This window comes from Oryctolagus cuniculus, chromosome 3 (genome assembly GCF_051225735.1).
Source record: "Oryctolagus cuniculus isolate XC-2025 breed Fujian yellow rabbit chromosome 3, ASM5122573v1, whole genome shotgun sequence".
In the NCBI taxonomy this organism is placed as follows: domain Eukaryota; kingdom Metazoa; phylum Chordata; class Mammalia; order Lagomorpha; family Leporidae; genus Oryctolagus; species Oryctolagus cuniculus.
Genome location: NC_142869.1, coordinates 8,152,414 through 8,168,640, shown reverse-complemented (window position 1 = coordinate 8,168,640; position 16,227 = coordinate 8,152,414). Strand labels below are relative to the sequence as shown.

At 57.5% G+C, this 16,227-nt stretch overlaps 1 protein-coding gene across 3 annotated transcripts; it reads left to right on the top strand.

Annotated features, from left to right (window-relative positions):
• Positions 1-4,250: 4,250 nt before the first annotated feature.
• C3H2orf72 (chromosome 3 C2orf72 homolog) lies at positions 4,251-14,527 on the top strand. Of its 3 annotated transcripts, none has more exons than XM_017343193.4 (3): positions 4,257-4,969; positions 8,329-8,442; positions 12,741-14,527. In XM_017343193.4, the coding sequence occupies exons 1-3, from the start codon at positions 4,381-4,383 to the stop codon at positions 12,878-12,880; spliced, it is 843 nt and encodes a 280-aa protein (XP_017198682.4). In that variant the 5' UTR covers positions 4,257-4,380; the 3' UTR covers positions 12,881-14,527. The 3 variants fall into 3 exon arrangements, with proteins under 3 accessions (XP_089185871.1, XP_017198682.4, XP_051704063.3); XM_051848103.3 differs by having other exon boundaries at positions 4,259-4,969; positions 8,332-8,442; XM_089329745.1 differs by lacking the exon at positions 8,329-8,442 and having other exon boundaries at positions 4,251-4,969.
• Positions 14,528-16,227: the final 1,700 nt, after the last annotated feature.

Sequence of the window (16,227 nt, the reverse complement as noted above, 5' to 3'; positions counted from 1 at the left end):
CACCTGCAACCCACCCCCCACACACCGGGGTCCAGAATGTGCACGTAAACAAAGTAGCTGCAGCAGCTGAGCTGGTGGGCTGAGATTCGAACACAGACCCCAGTGCCGCCGCGGCCCCTCTCCACTCTGCTAAGGCTGAGATTTGAACACAGACCCCAATGCCGCCGCGGCCCCTCTCCACTCTGCTGCCTGCACCTCTCCCCATTCCACATGGGGTCAGCTCCCTTCCTAGTCATCTGCACCCTCCCAGCTTCTGCCCGCTGACGAGATGGCAGTGAACTTGAGGGGCCGGCCCCTCAAGACACCACAGCTGCCAGAGGGAGGTTCACAAGGCCTCTGAGAAACGGGGGTGAACCCCAGGAGAGGCCCCATGCCTCTGTTCTTCAACACCAGGGGAAGCGGAGGAGGCTGAGGGGACCCCAAACACTCTCTCTGCCCACACTGGCCTCCATAGCCCACTGCTCACCCCGTCCCCGCCCCTCCACTGCCACGGTGCTGGGAGGCAGCAGGTGTCTGGGCAGGCCAGGGGCGCAGCCGCAGCGGGACAGCAGCACAGGTCAGCCAGCTCTGCCAGTCCCAGTCCCTTCTCCCTCTCACCGGTCAGGGCTTCCGAGCGCAAGACCAGCCTGCGAGAGAGCAGTGGCCCAGAGGGGGCCAGGAGGGCACTGAGAGGAGGGGGCGTTCAGCGGCCATACCGGAAGCGGTTTCCACTCCTCTCTCCCCACCCTCCCTCAGCTCCCAGGAGGGATACAAGGTAGCATCTAGGCTTTATTTATTTTTAGTTTAAATTTTTCTTTATATATTTAAAGATTTATTTTATTTAAGTGAAAGACAGAGTTACGAGGTAGAGACAGAGAGAGAGAGAGAGAGATCTTCCATCTGCTGGTTCACTCCTCAAATGGCCGCAACAGCCAGAGCTGGGCCAGGCAGAAGCCAGGAGCCAGAAGCTTCTTCCAGGTCTCCTACCTGGTGCAGGGACCCAAGCACCTGAGCCATCTGACCCTGCTTCCCCAGGCCATAGCAGAGAGCTGGATCAGAATAGGAGTAGCCGGGACTCGAACTGGCGCCCACATGAGATGCTGGTGCTGCAGGCTGGGACTTGAATGCACTGTGCCACAGTGCTAGCCCCTTCTTTATATATTTGTTTAAGAGGCAGAGAGAGAGACAGACAGACAGAGCGAACACAGAGATCTTCCGTCTGCTGGTTAACTCCCTAAATGCCTGTAATGGTGGTGACCAGGAAAGGGTGAAGCCGGGAACTTATCCAAGTGTCCCCGCTGGATGGCTGGGACCCAGAGACTTGGTAACTGACGCCACGGAGGGTGTGCATTGGCAGGAAACTGGAGCAGGGGCTGGGACTGGGACGCAGGCACCGTGGGGGGGGGGAGGGGGTGCCGACGTCTTCCTCGCTGGGCCAGGGGCCTGAGCTGCAGCTTAGGTTCGTAACCTCCTCCAGGTGTATGGGTCGCGGCCAAGGCAACAGAGCTCCAGGGAACACGAACTCTTTGGGACCAATACTCAGATTTCTGGGAATTACAGTGGCTATGGGAGTCATGATTGGTCTCAGTACGGATAGTACAGACTCCAAGGAACAGTGCCGTAGACACAATGAGAGCGTATTCTCTCTGCGGAAGTTCGGAGGTAGCCAGCTCAGGGCTGAGCCACCAGCTTGGTTTCGCTAGATCTGGGGTTTTCACTCCAGGACACCATTGTCCCATCACATCTTCATGAGCCAAGCTGGCAGCGAAAGTGCAAGCCATCACACCTATATCCCAAGCAGCTGGGTAGCAGACAAAGGAAGGGACAAAAGTCTGGTTGATTTCAGATTTCTTAGCAGCAAGACTACGTTTAAGAAAGAGTTGAGGGGCCAACGCTGTGGCGTAGCGGGTAACGCTGCCGCCTGCAGTGCCGGGCACCAGTTCAAGTCCCGGTTGCTCCACTTTCAATCCAGCTCTCTGCTATGGCCTGGGAAAGCAGTGGAAGATGGCCCAAGTCCTTGGGCCCTGCACCCACATGGGAGACCTGGAAGAAGCTCCTGGCTTTGGATCAGTGCAGCTCCAGCTGTTGGAGTCATCTGGGGAGTGAACCAGCAGATGGAAGACTTCTCTCTCTCTCTGCCTCTTCTCTCTCTGTACAACTCTGACTTTCAAATAAATAAATCTCAAAAAAAAAAAAAAAAAAAAAAAAACTAAGAAAGAGGGGCCGGAGCTGTGGCACAGCGGGTTAATGCCCTGGTCTGGGGCGCTGGCATCCCATATGGGCGCCAGTTCTAGTCTCAGCTGCTCCTCTTCCAATCCAGCTCTCTGCTGTGGCCTGGGAAAGCGGTGGAAGATGGCCCAAGTCCTTGGGCCCCTGCACCTGCGTGGGAGACCTGGAGGAGGCTCCTGGCTCCTGGCTTTGGTTCGGCGCAGCTCCAGCAGTTGCGGCCATCTGGAGGGTGAACCATCAAATGGAGGACTTCTCTCTCTCTGCCTCTCCTCTCTCTGTGTAACTCTGACTTTCAAATAAATAAATAAATCTTTAAAAAAGAGTTGAGTAACAGTTAATAATAACTTGGAACACAGGTTTGGATCTGTAGATAAACTATCAAATGTGTAGAGCCAGGAGTTTCTCAGATAGCCCCAATTTGAAACCACCCTTGGAGGAATCACTCGACCCTCGGAGAGAAGCCAACCCAGCGGTGCCAGGAGGAGGGACTAAATCACTGTCAATTAATGGTGCGGTGCCAGCCAGCCAGGCACAGCCCCTGGCCCCCTCCGGGCCACTGCCCTGGCACCTGGTGGGGTGGGGAGAAGCATGGGGCCTCTCCCGGGTCTCACCTCTGTTTCTCAGAGACCTTACTAATCTCCCTCTGTCTCCTCTGGAGCCCCTGGGGCTGGGGGGGGGGGTCACAGCAAGGGGCAGGCCCCTCAAGAACGCTGCAGTCTTGTCGGCCCTGGGTGATTGTTTGCACAACACCCGTGGCCATCTGAAGCTGTTACTCCTGTGTGTATCCGTGCCTTGTCTCTCTGGCCATCTGAAGCTGTTACTCCTGTGTGTATCCGTGCCTTGTCTCCCTCCATCAGTGCCAGGCGGACAGGACCCTGCCTGCTCACAGCTCTCTCCGCGCACAGGGCCCAGCGTGTGCCCCAAATGCTTCGTAGATAGCAAGTGAGTGATTGCAGCTCTGAGCCCTGACCAAGCTCAGGGTTCACACAGGATGCGGCCATTGCAGGCCATGGCTTAACCCATTGTGCCAGCACGCCAGCCCCTAAGCACAGCGTCCTGACGTGTGCTTGACCCTTTGATCAATTGCTGAGCAACGCAGACGGGGAAGCACCTTGACCGCACTGTCCAAAGCCACGGCCACGAGCCACGTGCTGCCATTGATTGAAATTAAAGAAAATTCAAAACTCAGCTCCTCCCTGGCGGGAGCCAGATTTCCAGTGCTCAGCAGTGGCTCCGTGGGGCTCGTGGCTACCGCAGTGGTCGTGGGACACACAGCCATCCCCACAGATGCTCTGGGGGACAAAGCTGACCCTTAGAACGAAAGGAAACGCATTCCTGCTTCTGCCCCGGCCTGCTGACATCCGTTTTTGCTGTGCCTAGCCCAGGGGCGGGGGGCAGATCAGAGCCCCCTCCCATGTCCTCCTCTGCCCCACAGGGAGCAATATGTCTGCCTCATGTCCTACCCCTTTCTCTGTGCCTTCTCTGCCCACACCAGCAGCATGGCCAAGGCAGGCCGGGTCCACACACCACGCAGAACTCCCGATAAATGGCTGTTCCCGGTCTCGAGGCGGTGCTACCTCGTGCATCCGCCAGCTCTGCCTTACCATGGAGGGCCCGAGCGAGGCAGCCTCCCTTTATAAGGAAAAGGGGTTGATTTTGGCTCAAGTCCTGGAGGTTCAAAGTCCCTGGTGGCGACCTTTCTGCAGGCAGACCAGGCCCAGAGACGGGCGCCCTGTGCACAGCCTTCGGGGTCAGCCGCGGGGGCTCCACGCTAACAGCCTCACCCAATCTAATCGTGTCTCTGAGCTCTATGGTTGGAATGGGTTCCACTGTCTTGGCACCACTGACATAAGCCTGGAGGCGAAATCCCCTCCTGTGCCAGTGTGCACCTGCTCCGGGGACACGGCTGTCTGCCGCCGCCCGGCAGGTGCCAAGTGTCTGCAAGGCTGGCTGGACCCGGGGAGGAAGGCAGGAGGCCTCAGGGACTGCGGAAGGAGCCACCCGTAGGGGACTGGGGACACAGTCCCCTCCCTCCCACCCCGCCCCCGCCCCGCGGCCCTGCCGGGGGTCCGACCGCCCGGGCCCCGGGGGGGCGTGTCCTGCTGACCCAGGCGCCGGGAGGCGGGCAGGGGAGCAGGGCGGCGGCGGCGGCGGCGGCAGCGGCGGGCGAGCATGGAGCGCGAGCTGGAGGCGCTGGCGGCGGCGCCTGCCCTCCCGGCCGAGCCGCCCTTCCAGGCGCTGGTGGAGGCGGCGGGCGGCCGCGGGCAGGTGCTGCTGGTGGGCGAGCTGTGGGAGCGCGAGGCGAGCCGCGCGCTGCTGCGGGACTTCGCCCGCGCCGTGTTCCCGCCCGAGCCGGCCACGGCCAAGCCGGGCGGCCCCGCCGCGGCGGCCGAGGGCGCGGAGCCCCGGGCGGCGCGCGCCATCCGCTCGCCGCTCGTCTTCGTGCTATGCCGCGCGTCGTCGCTGGCTGCCCGGGAGCCGCGGCGCCGCCTGCGGGAGATGCTGCGGGACGTGCGCGGCCGGCGGCGGGCCGGCGCGGCGCTGGTCGGGGTGCTGGTGGCCGAGACCGGACCCGAGGACGCGGCGGCGGCGGTGGCGCCGGGGCTGCGGCTGCTGGAGGCGCTCCTGCGCACGGTCTTCGGCCGCCAGGCGGGAGGCCCGGTGCAGGCGGCCGCCTACTGCCCCGGCCGCCCTGCCTCCAGCCTGGCGGTGCAGGCGGCCGCCTGCAGGGCCCTGCAAGCCGCGGGGCCTGGGCGACCAGGTGAGGCTGCACGGGGCGGCGGGGGCGGGCGGAGGCTGGGGGAAGCCCCCAGCTTGGACCCCTTTTGGCCGGGCCCCCTCTCACTGCACCTAGGTAAACTGAGGCTCGGAGCGGGGAGGTGCCCAGCGCCGGGCTCCCCAGCTAGCAGACAACGAGCCCTGGTCAAGGGGTCGAGTCTGTCCTGGGAGTGCAGGGCCTAGGACAGCCGAGGGGACCTGCAGGAGGCGGGGAGGTGGCTGGAGAGGAGCGCCGGAGCGAGCAGGTGGAGGGAGATGCGAGAGCCTGGCGCGGCGAAGTCATTTGCGCGGTGGCGCTGTCAGGAGCTCCCAGGGCGCAGCGCAGCTCGGGGCGCGGGGGGCCAAGGAGGGCGTCTCCAGCGCGGCGCGGCCCAGGGTGCGAGCCTGCTGGGTCGTGGGAACGAGGCGAGGAGCCGTGCCAGGGACCCGGGGCTTTGCTGGGGGCGGAGAGCGCAGAGTTCTCCAGCGCCTCCTGGCGGCGCACCCTGGCTGTGCAGCCACCTGGGTGTCTCCCTGCCTCCCGCAGGTGCGCCCAGCGCGCTCCACGCGCTCCTCGCGTGTAGGGAAGCGAATGAGGGTCCTTTCCTGCTACCTGCGGCAGAAAGATCAGATTCTCTCCATTCTGCAGATCGCGGCACTCCCCAGCTCGCAGCCCCGCACCCCGCACCCCGCCGGCGCAGCCCTCCAAGCCCCCCAGCCTCTAGTTCTTCAAACGCGAGCTCAGAGGGAGCCAGCTGTACACCCCCACGGCCTTGGCTTCCCACGGGGAGATGCCAGACCTGGGAGCGAGGGGCTCTCCCTGCAAGAAGACCTGGTACCTGTGACGGTACACATGTCGCAAACTCAGCTGCCTGCCCTGGCCTCTGGCAGAGGTCTTTGCCCCACCCCCACCCTAGCTGTGGGATCTGCCCTAAGGGGCTGCCGGGGCAGGAGAGATGGGGTCCCGGGAGGGGCGCGAATGCCCCAGGTGGACTGCTGTGATTGCCTCCCAGGGAGAAAGCAGGGAATAGAGGCAAATTCTCCCGCACCCTGTAGAGGCGGTGCCTGCAAACTCCTGCCGGGCTCTGGGCTCTTCCCTTTCTGTGTCCAGCTCCCCCAACCACGCTTGCTTTTGCGCCTGTGGCTGCTGCCTGGGCCTAAGAAGCCTCTTGTGCCCTCCCCTTCCTCTGCACCTGGCCACTGGCCTGCCTCCTCCAGGAAGCCTTCCCCTATCCTCCCCGTTCCCGAGTGGAAATTCACCAGGAAACTCCAGGACCCTTGCACCTCCTGCTCTGTAAGCCCTGTCCCTTGTAAGCCAAACCTCCGCCCCGGCGGCCTTCCCACTGCCTGACACCCTGCCTGGGTGCAGAACGGGTGGATGAGGCCCCGCCTCCTCTTAAATGCACCGGAGCGCTAGTGACAATGGCATGCTTTGCAAAGTGTTAAGGGACTCGTTCTCTGCTGTGGTAAATGCTTCCCAGTGTTAGGAAAACACGCGGGGCAGGATAAACCCCTCCACGAGTGAAGGAAGGTCACGCGTATCCTAGATCTCGCCGCCCACCAAGTTCTGTGCTGTGGCGGCGCTGTTAGCCTTAAGCCCGTGGCCTCATGTGGCCTCATGTGGCTACGATGTTCCCAGCCGCTGTGTCTGTCAGCGTTTGCTGATCCCATTCCTCACTGCCCGAGGGCAGTTTTTTATTTTCCTAAATTGCTTGTCTTTTGGCAGTGCCCTTGGTTTATTTGCCTAATCCAGCTGCCTTTGGGTTGGAAAACTAAAGATCTGGCTCCGTTGGAACTGAGAGTAAATTAAGAGTAAAACGACTTGGAATAACGATTAGGAACAAGGGCTTTTTTGGCTGCCAGGAGTTGTTTGTTTTTTTCTTAAGTTTATAGGATTTTAATATATATGTGTGTATGTTTATTTTTATTCTATTTGAAAGGCAATTTGACAGAGACAGACAGAGAAGGATCTTCCATTTGCTGGTTTACTCCCCAGATGCCCACAATGGCCAGGGCTGCGCCAGGCCGAAGCTGGGAGCCCAGAATCTGATCTTGGTCTCCTATGTGGAAGGCAGAGACCCCGATACTTGAGCCATCATCCGCTGCCTCCCAGGGTGAGCACTAACAAGAGGCTGGGCTGCAAGCGCTGTAGCTGGGGCTGAAACCCGGCACTTCACCATAGCATGCAGGCCGCTCCTGCTCCACATGGCCACCCTCTTTTCATTAAAAAAAAAAAAGTTATCTAGTTATTTGAGAGACAGATTTTTTTAAACACACAGTTCCTGGGGCTGGTGCTATGGTGTAACGGGTTAAAGCTGTGGCCTGCAATGCTGGCATCCCACAGAGGCACCAGTTCTCATCCTGGCTGCTCCACTTCTGATCCAGCGCCTGGGAAAGCAGCAGAAGATGGACCAAGTGCTTGGGCCCCTGCACCCACGTGGGAGACCCAGAGGAAGCTCCTGGCTCCTGGCTTTGCCCTGGCCATTGCGGCCATTTGGGGAGTGAACCAGTGGATGGAAGGTCTCTCTCTATCTCTCTCTCTCTCGAACTCTGCCTTTCCAATAATCAAATAAGTCCTTAAAAAAAAATGCAGCTCCCTTGGCTTGACTTTAGATAGTCGTGGCTCTCAGACTAGCTCTAGATGACTGAAATCATATTCTGATCTTCATAAGGAAACTAGAGTCAATGTTATTCCAAATTGTTATTGTGCAAAATCTATCCCTGTTGGGGGTCAGTGCCCTGGCTCACTTGGTTAATCTCTGCCTGTGGCACCGGCATCCCATATGGGTGCTGGGTTCTAGTCCTGGTTGGGGCACCGGATTCTGTCCCGGTTGCTCCTCTTCCAGTCCAGCTCTCTGCTGTGGCCCGGGAGGGCAGTGGAGCATGGCCCAGGTCCTTGGGCCCCTGCACCCGCGTGAGAGACCTGGAAGAAGCACCTGGCTCCTGGCTTCGGATCGGCATAGCACGCCAGTCATAGCAGCCATTGGGGAGTGAACCAACAGAAGGAAGACCTTTCTCTCTGTCTCTCTCTCACTGTCTGTAACTCTATCTGTCAAATAAATTAAAAAAAAATCTTCCTGTTAAGAGACAAAATCAGGGAGCGATCTCTGCCCTATGAGTGTGTTCTTTGGTGCCAGGTGCTTGTAATTAATCTCATATCCTTCCCATGTCCTTTGCATCCATCGCTGTGGTTTCCCCGTCAGTCACTCCATCACAGGGCACTGGGAAGGACGGAGCGAGGTAACCGGTCCATTGAATCTAGGCGGCTGGCAGTGGAGGCTCTGGGGTGGCAGCGCAGAAAATCTGACTTCGGAAGCACGAACCGCTTGACCATCTGCCTCTGGGGTTTTGTGTTTTTCCTAGCAGAAGGAGCAGGGGAGAGGCCGGGCCTCCCGCGGCTGCTGGCCTGCTTCTCTTGGGGTCCCTGGAGCCAGAGAAAGGACCGAGATGCCGCCTCCTCCCGAGGCCCTGCTCAGGGTGAGTGCTTTGGCTTCCTGGACCCTGAGGGCTGAGTGTGTGGATGCAGGGACCTCAGGGACAGAGTGAGCCAACGTCCATGGAACCCCTGCCACGGGCCGGGTACGGGGGAGCAACGCGAAGGCCCCGTGCCTCCGGGCAGCTAGCACCCAGGCTCGGGCAGCAGTCTCCACCTAACCACGGAGATGCGCAGAGAGGACAGTGCAGGTGTCGCCAGGTGCATGGAGGGACACAGGGCGCCCAACGCAGTCTAAGTTTCCCTTAAGGATCCATGGAGCCGGCGCCGCGGCTCAGTAGGCTAATCCTCCACCTTGCAGCACCGGCACACCGGGTTCTAGTCCCGGTCGGGGCGCCGGATTCTGTCCCGGTTGCTCCTCTTCCAGGCCAGCTCTCTGCTGTGGCCAGGGAGTGCAGTGGAGGATGGCCCAAGTGCTTGGGCCCTGCACCCCATGGGAGACCAGGAGAAGCACTTGGCTCCTGCCTTCGGATCAGCGCGGTGCGCCGGCCGCAGCGCAGCAGCCGCGGCGGCCATTGGAGGGTGAACCAACGGCAAAGGAAGACCTTTCTCTCTGTCTCTCTCTCTCTCTCACTGTCCACTCTGCCTGTCAAAAAAAAAAAAAAAAATGGTCCATGGAGTGTCATGGAGCAAGTGACATTGGAGCTGAGATTTGCACGGATGAAAAATGGGGAATTCCGAGAGGAAATACCCGATCCAAAGGCTCGAGGCAGAAAGGGGGCTGCCCTCCAGGCCAGGGTGTGGCTGGAGAGGCTCCTGGGCTGCAGGAGCAGCGGCCAGAGGCAGAGCTGAGCCAGGAGTGGCCTTCAGCAGGCAGCCTGGACCCAACCGAGGCGGCGTTGGAACAAGGAGGAGAGGATTCATCCAGGAGCCATGATACACAGAGGTGGGCCAGAAGGCGCTGGGGCAGACGGGCCTTGGTGCTGAGGCTGTCGTCATGGAGACGGGAGACACAGTAGGCCCAAGGATTCCGTGTGCTCACCCCACTATATCTGTACTGAGCTTGCATATTGTCATTTTTCCTTGAAGACATCCATTCACATAGCGGTTACATTGTCATCTGGGGAGGATTTAAAGTGTGCAGAGGGTAGGCTGGCTAGGTGAGCTGCAGCTACATCGCCACTCTGTCTAAGGGACTTGAGCTTTGTGGATTGTGATAGCCACAGGGGGTCCTGGTGCCAGTCCCCCGTGGGTGCCCAGGGATGCTGTACCCAGAGGAGTAGGCTGCCCAGTCCCCAGTGGACATGCCCCACCCCCAAAGGGCACTGAAGGTATAACAGAGGGCAGTGGTTTAAAATAAACATTTTGAGCCCCCCCTTTTTTTTTTACAGGCAGAGTGGACAGTGAGAGAGAGAGACAGAGAGAAAGGTCTTCCTTTGCCGTTGATTCACCCTCCAATGGCCACTGCGGCCGGTGTGCTGCGGCCGGTGCACCGCGCTGATCCAAAGGCAGGAGCCAGGTACTTCTCCTGGTCTCTCATGGGGTGCAGGGCCCAAGCACTTGGGCCATCCTCCACTGCACTCCCTGGCCACAGCAGAGAGCTGGCCTGGAAGAGGGGCAACCAGGACAGAATCCGGAGCCCCGACCGGGACTGGAACCCAGTGTGCCGGCGCCGCAAGGCGGAGGATTAGCCTAGTGAGCCACGGCACCAGCCGAGCCCCTTCTTTGTAAAAGCAGTCACTAGTGGATGCATCAGTGACCTACTGCTGTGTCCTAGATCGCCACAATGCCAGCTGGGCCTGTGCGCAGCTTCAAAAGGCACCGCTGTTCCAGTGCCCGCCTCGCTCAGGCTTCCCCCAGCAGCCACCCCTTCCTGCAGCAGGAGACCCTCTCTGTAGTTGAGGAGCGGGGGGGGGGGGTCACAGGAGTGCCTGGTCCTCTCTTTCATCATGGGAGGCACCCTGCTTGGCAGAGTGAACACCTCACGGCACCCACACCCGATGCAGGGGCTTGTCCCGAGGCCAGGGTCTTGGGGACTGTCTTAGAATTCTGCCTTTCACAGTTGGAACTTCAAAACACACACACATGAAAATAAGTATCAAAAAACCATCCGCATAATTCCATCACTCAGGACTAACTACAAGTCTGCTTTGGGGTAGACCATTCTACTTGTCTATCTCCCTCTCATGCTCTCCTGTGCTATTTAAAATTTAATAAATGCACCTGTATATAATATCTAAATAATCTGCAGAATGCTGCATGTATTTAAGACAGTTAAGCACAAAAATGGGCACAGGCATTTGGCCAAGCAGTTCAGATGCTTCCTGGGACCCGCACATCGCATATCAGAGGGTCTGGGTTCGAGTCCTGGCTCTTCCTCTGATTTCTGCTTCCTGCTAATGTGGACACTGAGAGGCAGCAGGTGGTGGGTCAAGTAGTTGGGTCCCTGCCACCCACTGAGAGACCCAGATTGAGCTCCTGACTCCCTGCTTTGGCCTGACCCAGCCCCAGCCACTGTGGGCATTGGGGGAATGAACCGGCAGATGAGAGATTTACCTCTGTCTCACAAATAAATTAAATAAATAAACTTTTTTAAAAAAATGCACAAAACATTAGCTTCAACCTCTCTGTCATCATTTTGCATGTATCCAGAAACTAAAGGAGAAAAATAAAGCAAAGGAATCATGTAGCAATTGTATGTAAATCTTGGATGCTGTTCCTCTCTGTACCATATACAAATGTCATGTCAAAGTGACTGTATTAAAATACAAATGGCATTTTTGGACTACATGGCTGGCCCTCTGTGTATCTGGGAATTCAACCAGCCTTGCGCCAAAACTATTTGAGAAAAAAAAATTGCATCTGTGCTGAACACGAAATGACATTTGTCTTGTCCTTACTTGCTAAGCAATACGGTGTGACAGCTGTTTACACAGCACTGCCTGGTAGACCTAGAGACGATTTTTTTTTTTTTTTGGCAGGCAGAGTGGACAGTGAGAGAGAGAGACAGAGAGAAAGGTCTTCCTTTGCCGTTGGTTCACCCTCCAATGGCCGCCGCGGCCGGCGCACAGCGCTGATCCGATGGCAGGAGCCAGGTGCTTCTCCTGGTCTCCCTTGGGGTGCAGGGCCCAAGCACTTGGGCCATCCTCCACTGCACTCCCTGGCCACAGCAGAGAGCTGGCCTGGAAGAGGGGCAACCGGGACAGAATCCGGCGCCCTGACCGGGACTAGAACCCGGTGTGCCGGAACCACAGGCAGAGGATTAGCCTTGAGCCGCGGCGCCGGCCCTAGAGACGATTTAAAGTGTGCAGCAGGATGAGCGTAGGTTATATGGAGACGTCATCTTCCACAAGGGACTTGAGCATCTGGGAATTTTGGTATCTGTGGTGGGGAGGGCGGATGCCTGGGACCCATCCCCTGCAGACACCCAAGGACAACTGTATATGCATTTATAGTATATATCGTCAACACCAGATATTATATGTGTTATATTATGTCTAGTTGTTATATAGAGTATATGAAGATAGGGTATTAGAGTGTATGTTTATTATATGTGGTATACTACATACATGTAGCCATAGAGTGTGGCAATCTACTTTCCTCATCGATAACCTGTTGGACTATCTTTTTGTGGCAATACTGATGTGCCAACAGCATCGTTTGTTTCTTCTTTGTAGACTAACATGCAGTTGTAAGACATAATGTAGAGATTCTGTGTGTATTTCTCCCGGTTTCCCCAATGGTGACAACTTGATACTGACGTTGGTTCAACCCTTAGATCCTACGAGGATTTCTCCAGTTGTGTGTTTGTGTGTGTGCATGTGTGTGTGTTCACATAGGATTTTATGTCACCTCCTTTGTAGTGCCCAAATCACACTGTGCGGGTACAGCTGAGGACGCTCCCCTCTCTCCTTGCTGGACTGGAATCAGGGTGCTGTCGCTGCAGAGGGAGGAACTGTCACCCAAGCAGCAGAAGCAGTCAGGGACTCCGCCACCCGTGCAGAGATGGCGCCGGCATCCGAGTTGGTGGCCCCAGGGGCCCAGTGACCCAGTCAAGGGCCCGGTTCTCGCCTCCTCTCTGCTGGGCCACCCCGATGTTGGTTTCACTCTCAGGCTGGTAGCAAGCAGTTCCACTAATTATTCTCAGTTATTTTCTTGGGATAAAATCCTAGAAGTGGAACTGCTGGGTCAAAGGGTATGTACACCTTTAAGGTTTTGATAACATGTTTGATTTGGCTTTTTAAGTAGATGTTCAGGGGCAAACTTCCTCCCTCTGGTCCCAGCTTACTCTGAGCTCAGACTGGTCATTGCCGGTTGGATAATTCCTTCTCCTGTGTTCCAGACCACATCCAGGACCCTGAGGAGGAGCTGGCCCTGACAGCCGTGTTTCCCAACGGAGCCTGTGAGGACCTCACCAGTGGGTTAAAAGCCTGTGATGGAGTCGTCCACACTCGCGCTGAGCCCACCGGAGACTCGAGATAAAGACTGGACTGTAGGGCTGACCTTGGCCCTGACCTACGGGCTGGGCCCTGGTTCCTCTCACTGAGCCTGCATCTTACTGTTGACCACAGGTGGCGACTGCAAAGACCCCTCCAGCCAGGGGCTGCCATGTTCACCGTCACCATTCAGGCCGCAGGACTCAGCCGACCTAAGAGAAGTCTCTTCCCCACTTAGCATTGGCTCCCTTGCTGGTCGCAGTGCGGTCGGTTTGTCTCTCTGTGCCTCAGTTTCTCTAAGCCAGTGAGACAGACGGCCCCTCGGGGCTCCGCCATGCTGTGGCCTCCTGGGTATGTTTGCGGTGCTCTGGGCATGTGCCCCAGAGTGCAGCTGGCAGGGTCCCTGAACCACAAGTCATCAGTTCGGAGGTCGTGACCTTGGACATGTTGTCGCTCCGTCTGAGCCTCCTGCTTCCCCAGTGCACAGGGGAGCTGCCAGCTCTGTCGCTTTCTCCGACCACAGGTCAGGCCCCCTTCCAGGCTGCACTGGAAACGTGTGCGTGTATAGGGAGGGAGGTCACTGTGCCTGTGGGCTTCCCTGGCACTGAGTGGACATCCCGCAATGTGCAGCGACAGTCTCCAACAGCAAAGAACTGGTCCTCTCAAAACGTCAGGGTGACACCTCTGAGAAACTGAGGAACCAACACTTCTGCCTTCAAATTCCAGGAAGGATCGCCTGGAACACATGGTCTGGCTTCCCGGGACCTTGGCTCTCGGAGCAGGCCAGGGCCGCAGCCCTCTGTGTGCCGTAGGGCCAGGACAGAGATAGCTGTGTGTGCCTGTGAGAAGAAAGGGCCTCTCTGTCTCTCATGTCGACGTTGACTGTCTGTGCCAAGTTCTTTGAGGATAAGAATGCTGGGAGCTGCCTGTGGCACCCAACAGAAGGAAAGCCGGGGGCAGTAGGGCCCAGCACTGGCTCTGGGTCTCAGGTCTTAGCCAAGGTCAAAGCAGGCACAGCCCAGAGGTTCTTGCAGTCCTTTCTGTGTGTCTGAGCCAAACAGGGTAGAGGAGTTTCTCCTGGAGCCAGGCCGGCCACCTGTTCACTCACAGAGGGAACCCTGGATTACCCGGTGGCCTTCCTTGCCTGTCCCTGGAGAAGTGTGGAGTCCTCAGAAAGGCAGCAGCAGCCCTGGTTCCCCCTAGCAGGAAGCCCTGTCCGAGCGAAGTCGCAGAATTCCTGCACTCGCGCACACGGCTCCCAGCAGATACACCACTGTGCCTACTCTGGGCCTCGCACCCCCGAGCTGCTGCCTCTCTTTGATTCGCTATGCCAGCTCTCATGATGGCGGTGCCAACGTTTGGAACGAGGAAGCATCTTTGGCTGAGGGACTCTGATGTGTAGAAGGGACGGACTCTGCCTACCTGGTGCCTGTTTCTTCCCCGTAATAGGGAGCCCAATGCTGGGGACGGTGGGGGGATGAGCAACTATCTTTGGGGTTGGCCGGCTGCGGGCGTTTCAGTAATGCGGGGCTGTCACCCACACGGGGCCCAGCTGGCTTCCTTCTGCACGAGAAAGAAATCGAGCGACCTCGAGTCCTTGGTTCTACTGATTGTGTTTCCAGATGGGGAGCCTGGTGTTTTGAAGCTGCTGTTTCCTTCCATTTTGCTATTAATTTCTTTATAGTAATCCTGATGGAGTGTTATTATTTGGTGGTCGGGGGGAGGAGCCTGCCTTAAGTTAGAAATTTGTCTGGCCAGTGCCGCCTGCGGCGCCGGCACACCGGGTTCTAGTCCCGGTCGGGGCGCCGGATTCTGTCCCGGTTGCTCCTCTTCCAGGCCAGCTCTCTGCTGTGGCCTGGGAGTGCAGTGGAGGATGGCCCAGGTGCTTGGGCCCTGCACCCCATGGGAGACCAGGAGAAGTACCTGGCTCCTGGCTCCTGCCATCGGATCAGCGTGGTGCGCCGGCTGCGGCGCGCCGGCCGTGGTGGCCATTGGAGGTTGAACCAATGGCAAAGAAAGACCTTTCTCTCTGTCTCTCTCTCTCACTGTCCACTCTGCCTGTCAAAAAAAAAAAAAAAAAAAAAAGGAATTTGTCTAAGGAGGAGCAGCAGGGTTTAAAAATCTTTTGGTGTTTGTTGCCAATATTTGAAACTTGAGGGATTGCACACACAAAAAATGCATGTCTAGTGTTCGGGTAGGGGAGGGGAGCTGTTTGCTGCAGTTCACCCCTGCCTTTCTTGGGACCCCTCGCGCCTTCCCCCCTGCACCTCGCTGGCACAGCACAGCTGCCCGCTCCTGGCACAGGCAGGCGTTGGCTCAGCAGTCTTGTCTACAGGTGGTGTGCACGTGAGTTCCTCATGGTCTTTGTGGCTGCTGGAACCGGCTGATGGTCCTGGTGTGCTGGACTTGGGTCCTGCCTCCCAGTGGCTGCAACAGGACTCACAGCCCAGCCACACCACCTGGGACATGGCCACTGCAGGCTCTCTCCTTGGAAGGACGTCTCTCTGGGGTTTTCTAGCAGGCAGAAGAGCCTAGTGCCACCGGGGGGGGGATGATCTTGGTGGTGGGTCTCTTTCTTGGAGAACTTTAAAAAGGCCTGAAGGTTGGGTGGGCCTGTGGAAGGCAGACGCGCTGTGTTAGGTCGGTGGTCCTTAGGAGCCATTGTTGGGGGACCTGCACCCGGGCCACAGGCTGGCCCTCGGGTACTAATCCTTGTAATCTGGCAATAGTTTTGCTACTCCTGGCTGGAATGGCTAATTCTTTATATGTAATAAAACCATGCAGCACTTCATTGGTATCTTATCAAAACACAAAATAGATTTTTTTCCCCTTCATTTTGTTTTGTTCAGATTTCATTTGAGAGGAAGAGTGAGAGAGAGAGATTCCATCCGCTAGTTCGCTCCCCTAATGACTGCAATAGCCAGGGCTGGGCCAGGCCGAAGCCAGGAAGCAGGAACTCCAAGTGGGTCTTCCATGTGGGTGGCAGAAACCCAAGTATTTGAGCCATCACCTGCTACTTCACAGGTACATTAGCAGGAAGCCGGATAGGAACCGGTGCTTTGATATGGATGCAGGTGTCCCACGTAGCGGCTCAATCCACTGCCCCAACACCCACCCACAAGCAAATATTTAAAGAGGTTTTAACGATTGTACTCAGCATACAATACTGTGCGTGTGTACACACGGTTGGCCTTATCTGAGTCTCTTGGACCCGTGGTAATATCTGTATCGTGGTGTCTAGCTTTCAAAGGCTGCCTCACTCTCCAAACCCAGGCACACCTGCGAAGGGGCCGAGAGTGGAGACCCCCAGCCTGGGACTTGAAAGAGCCCCTCTGACCCTGGCAGAGAGCCACGTGCCAGCACTCCGCCATGGAGACCCAGTGCACCTGAAAG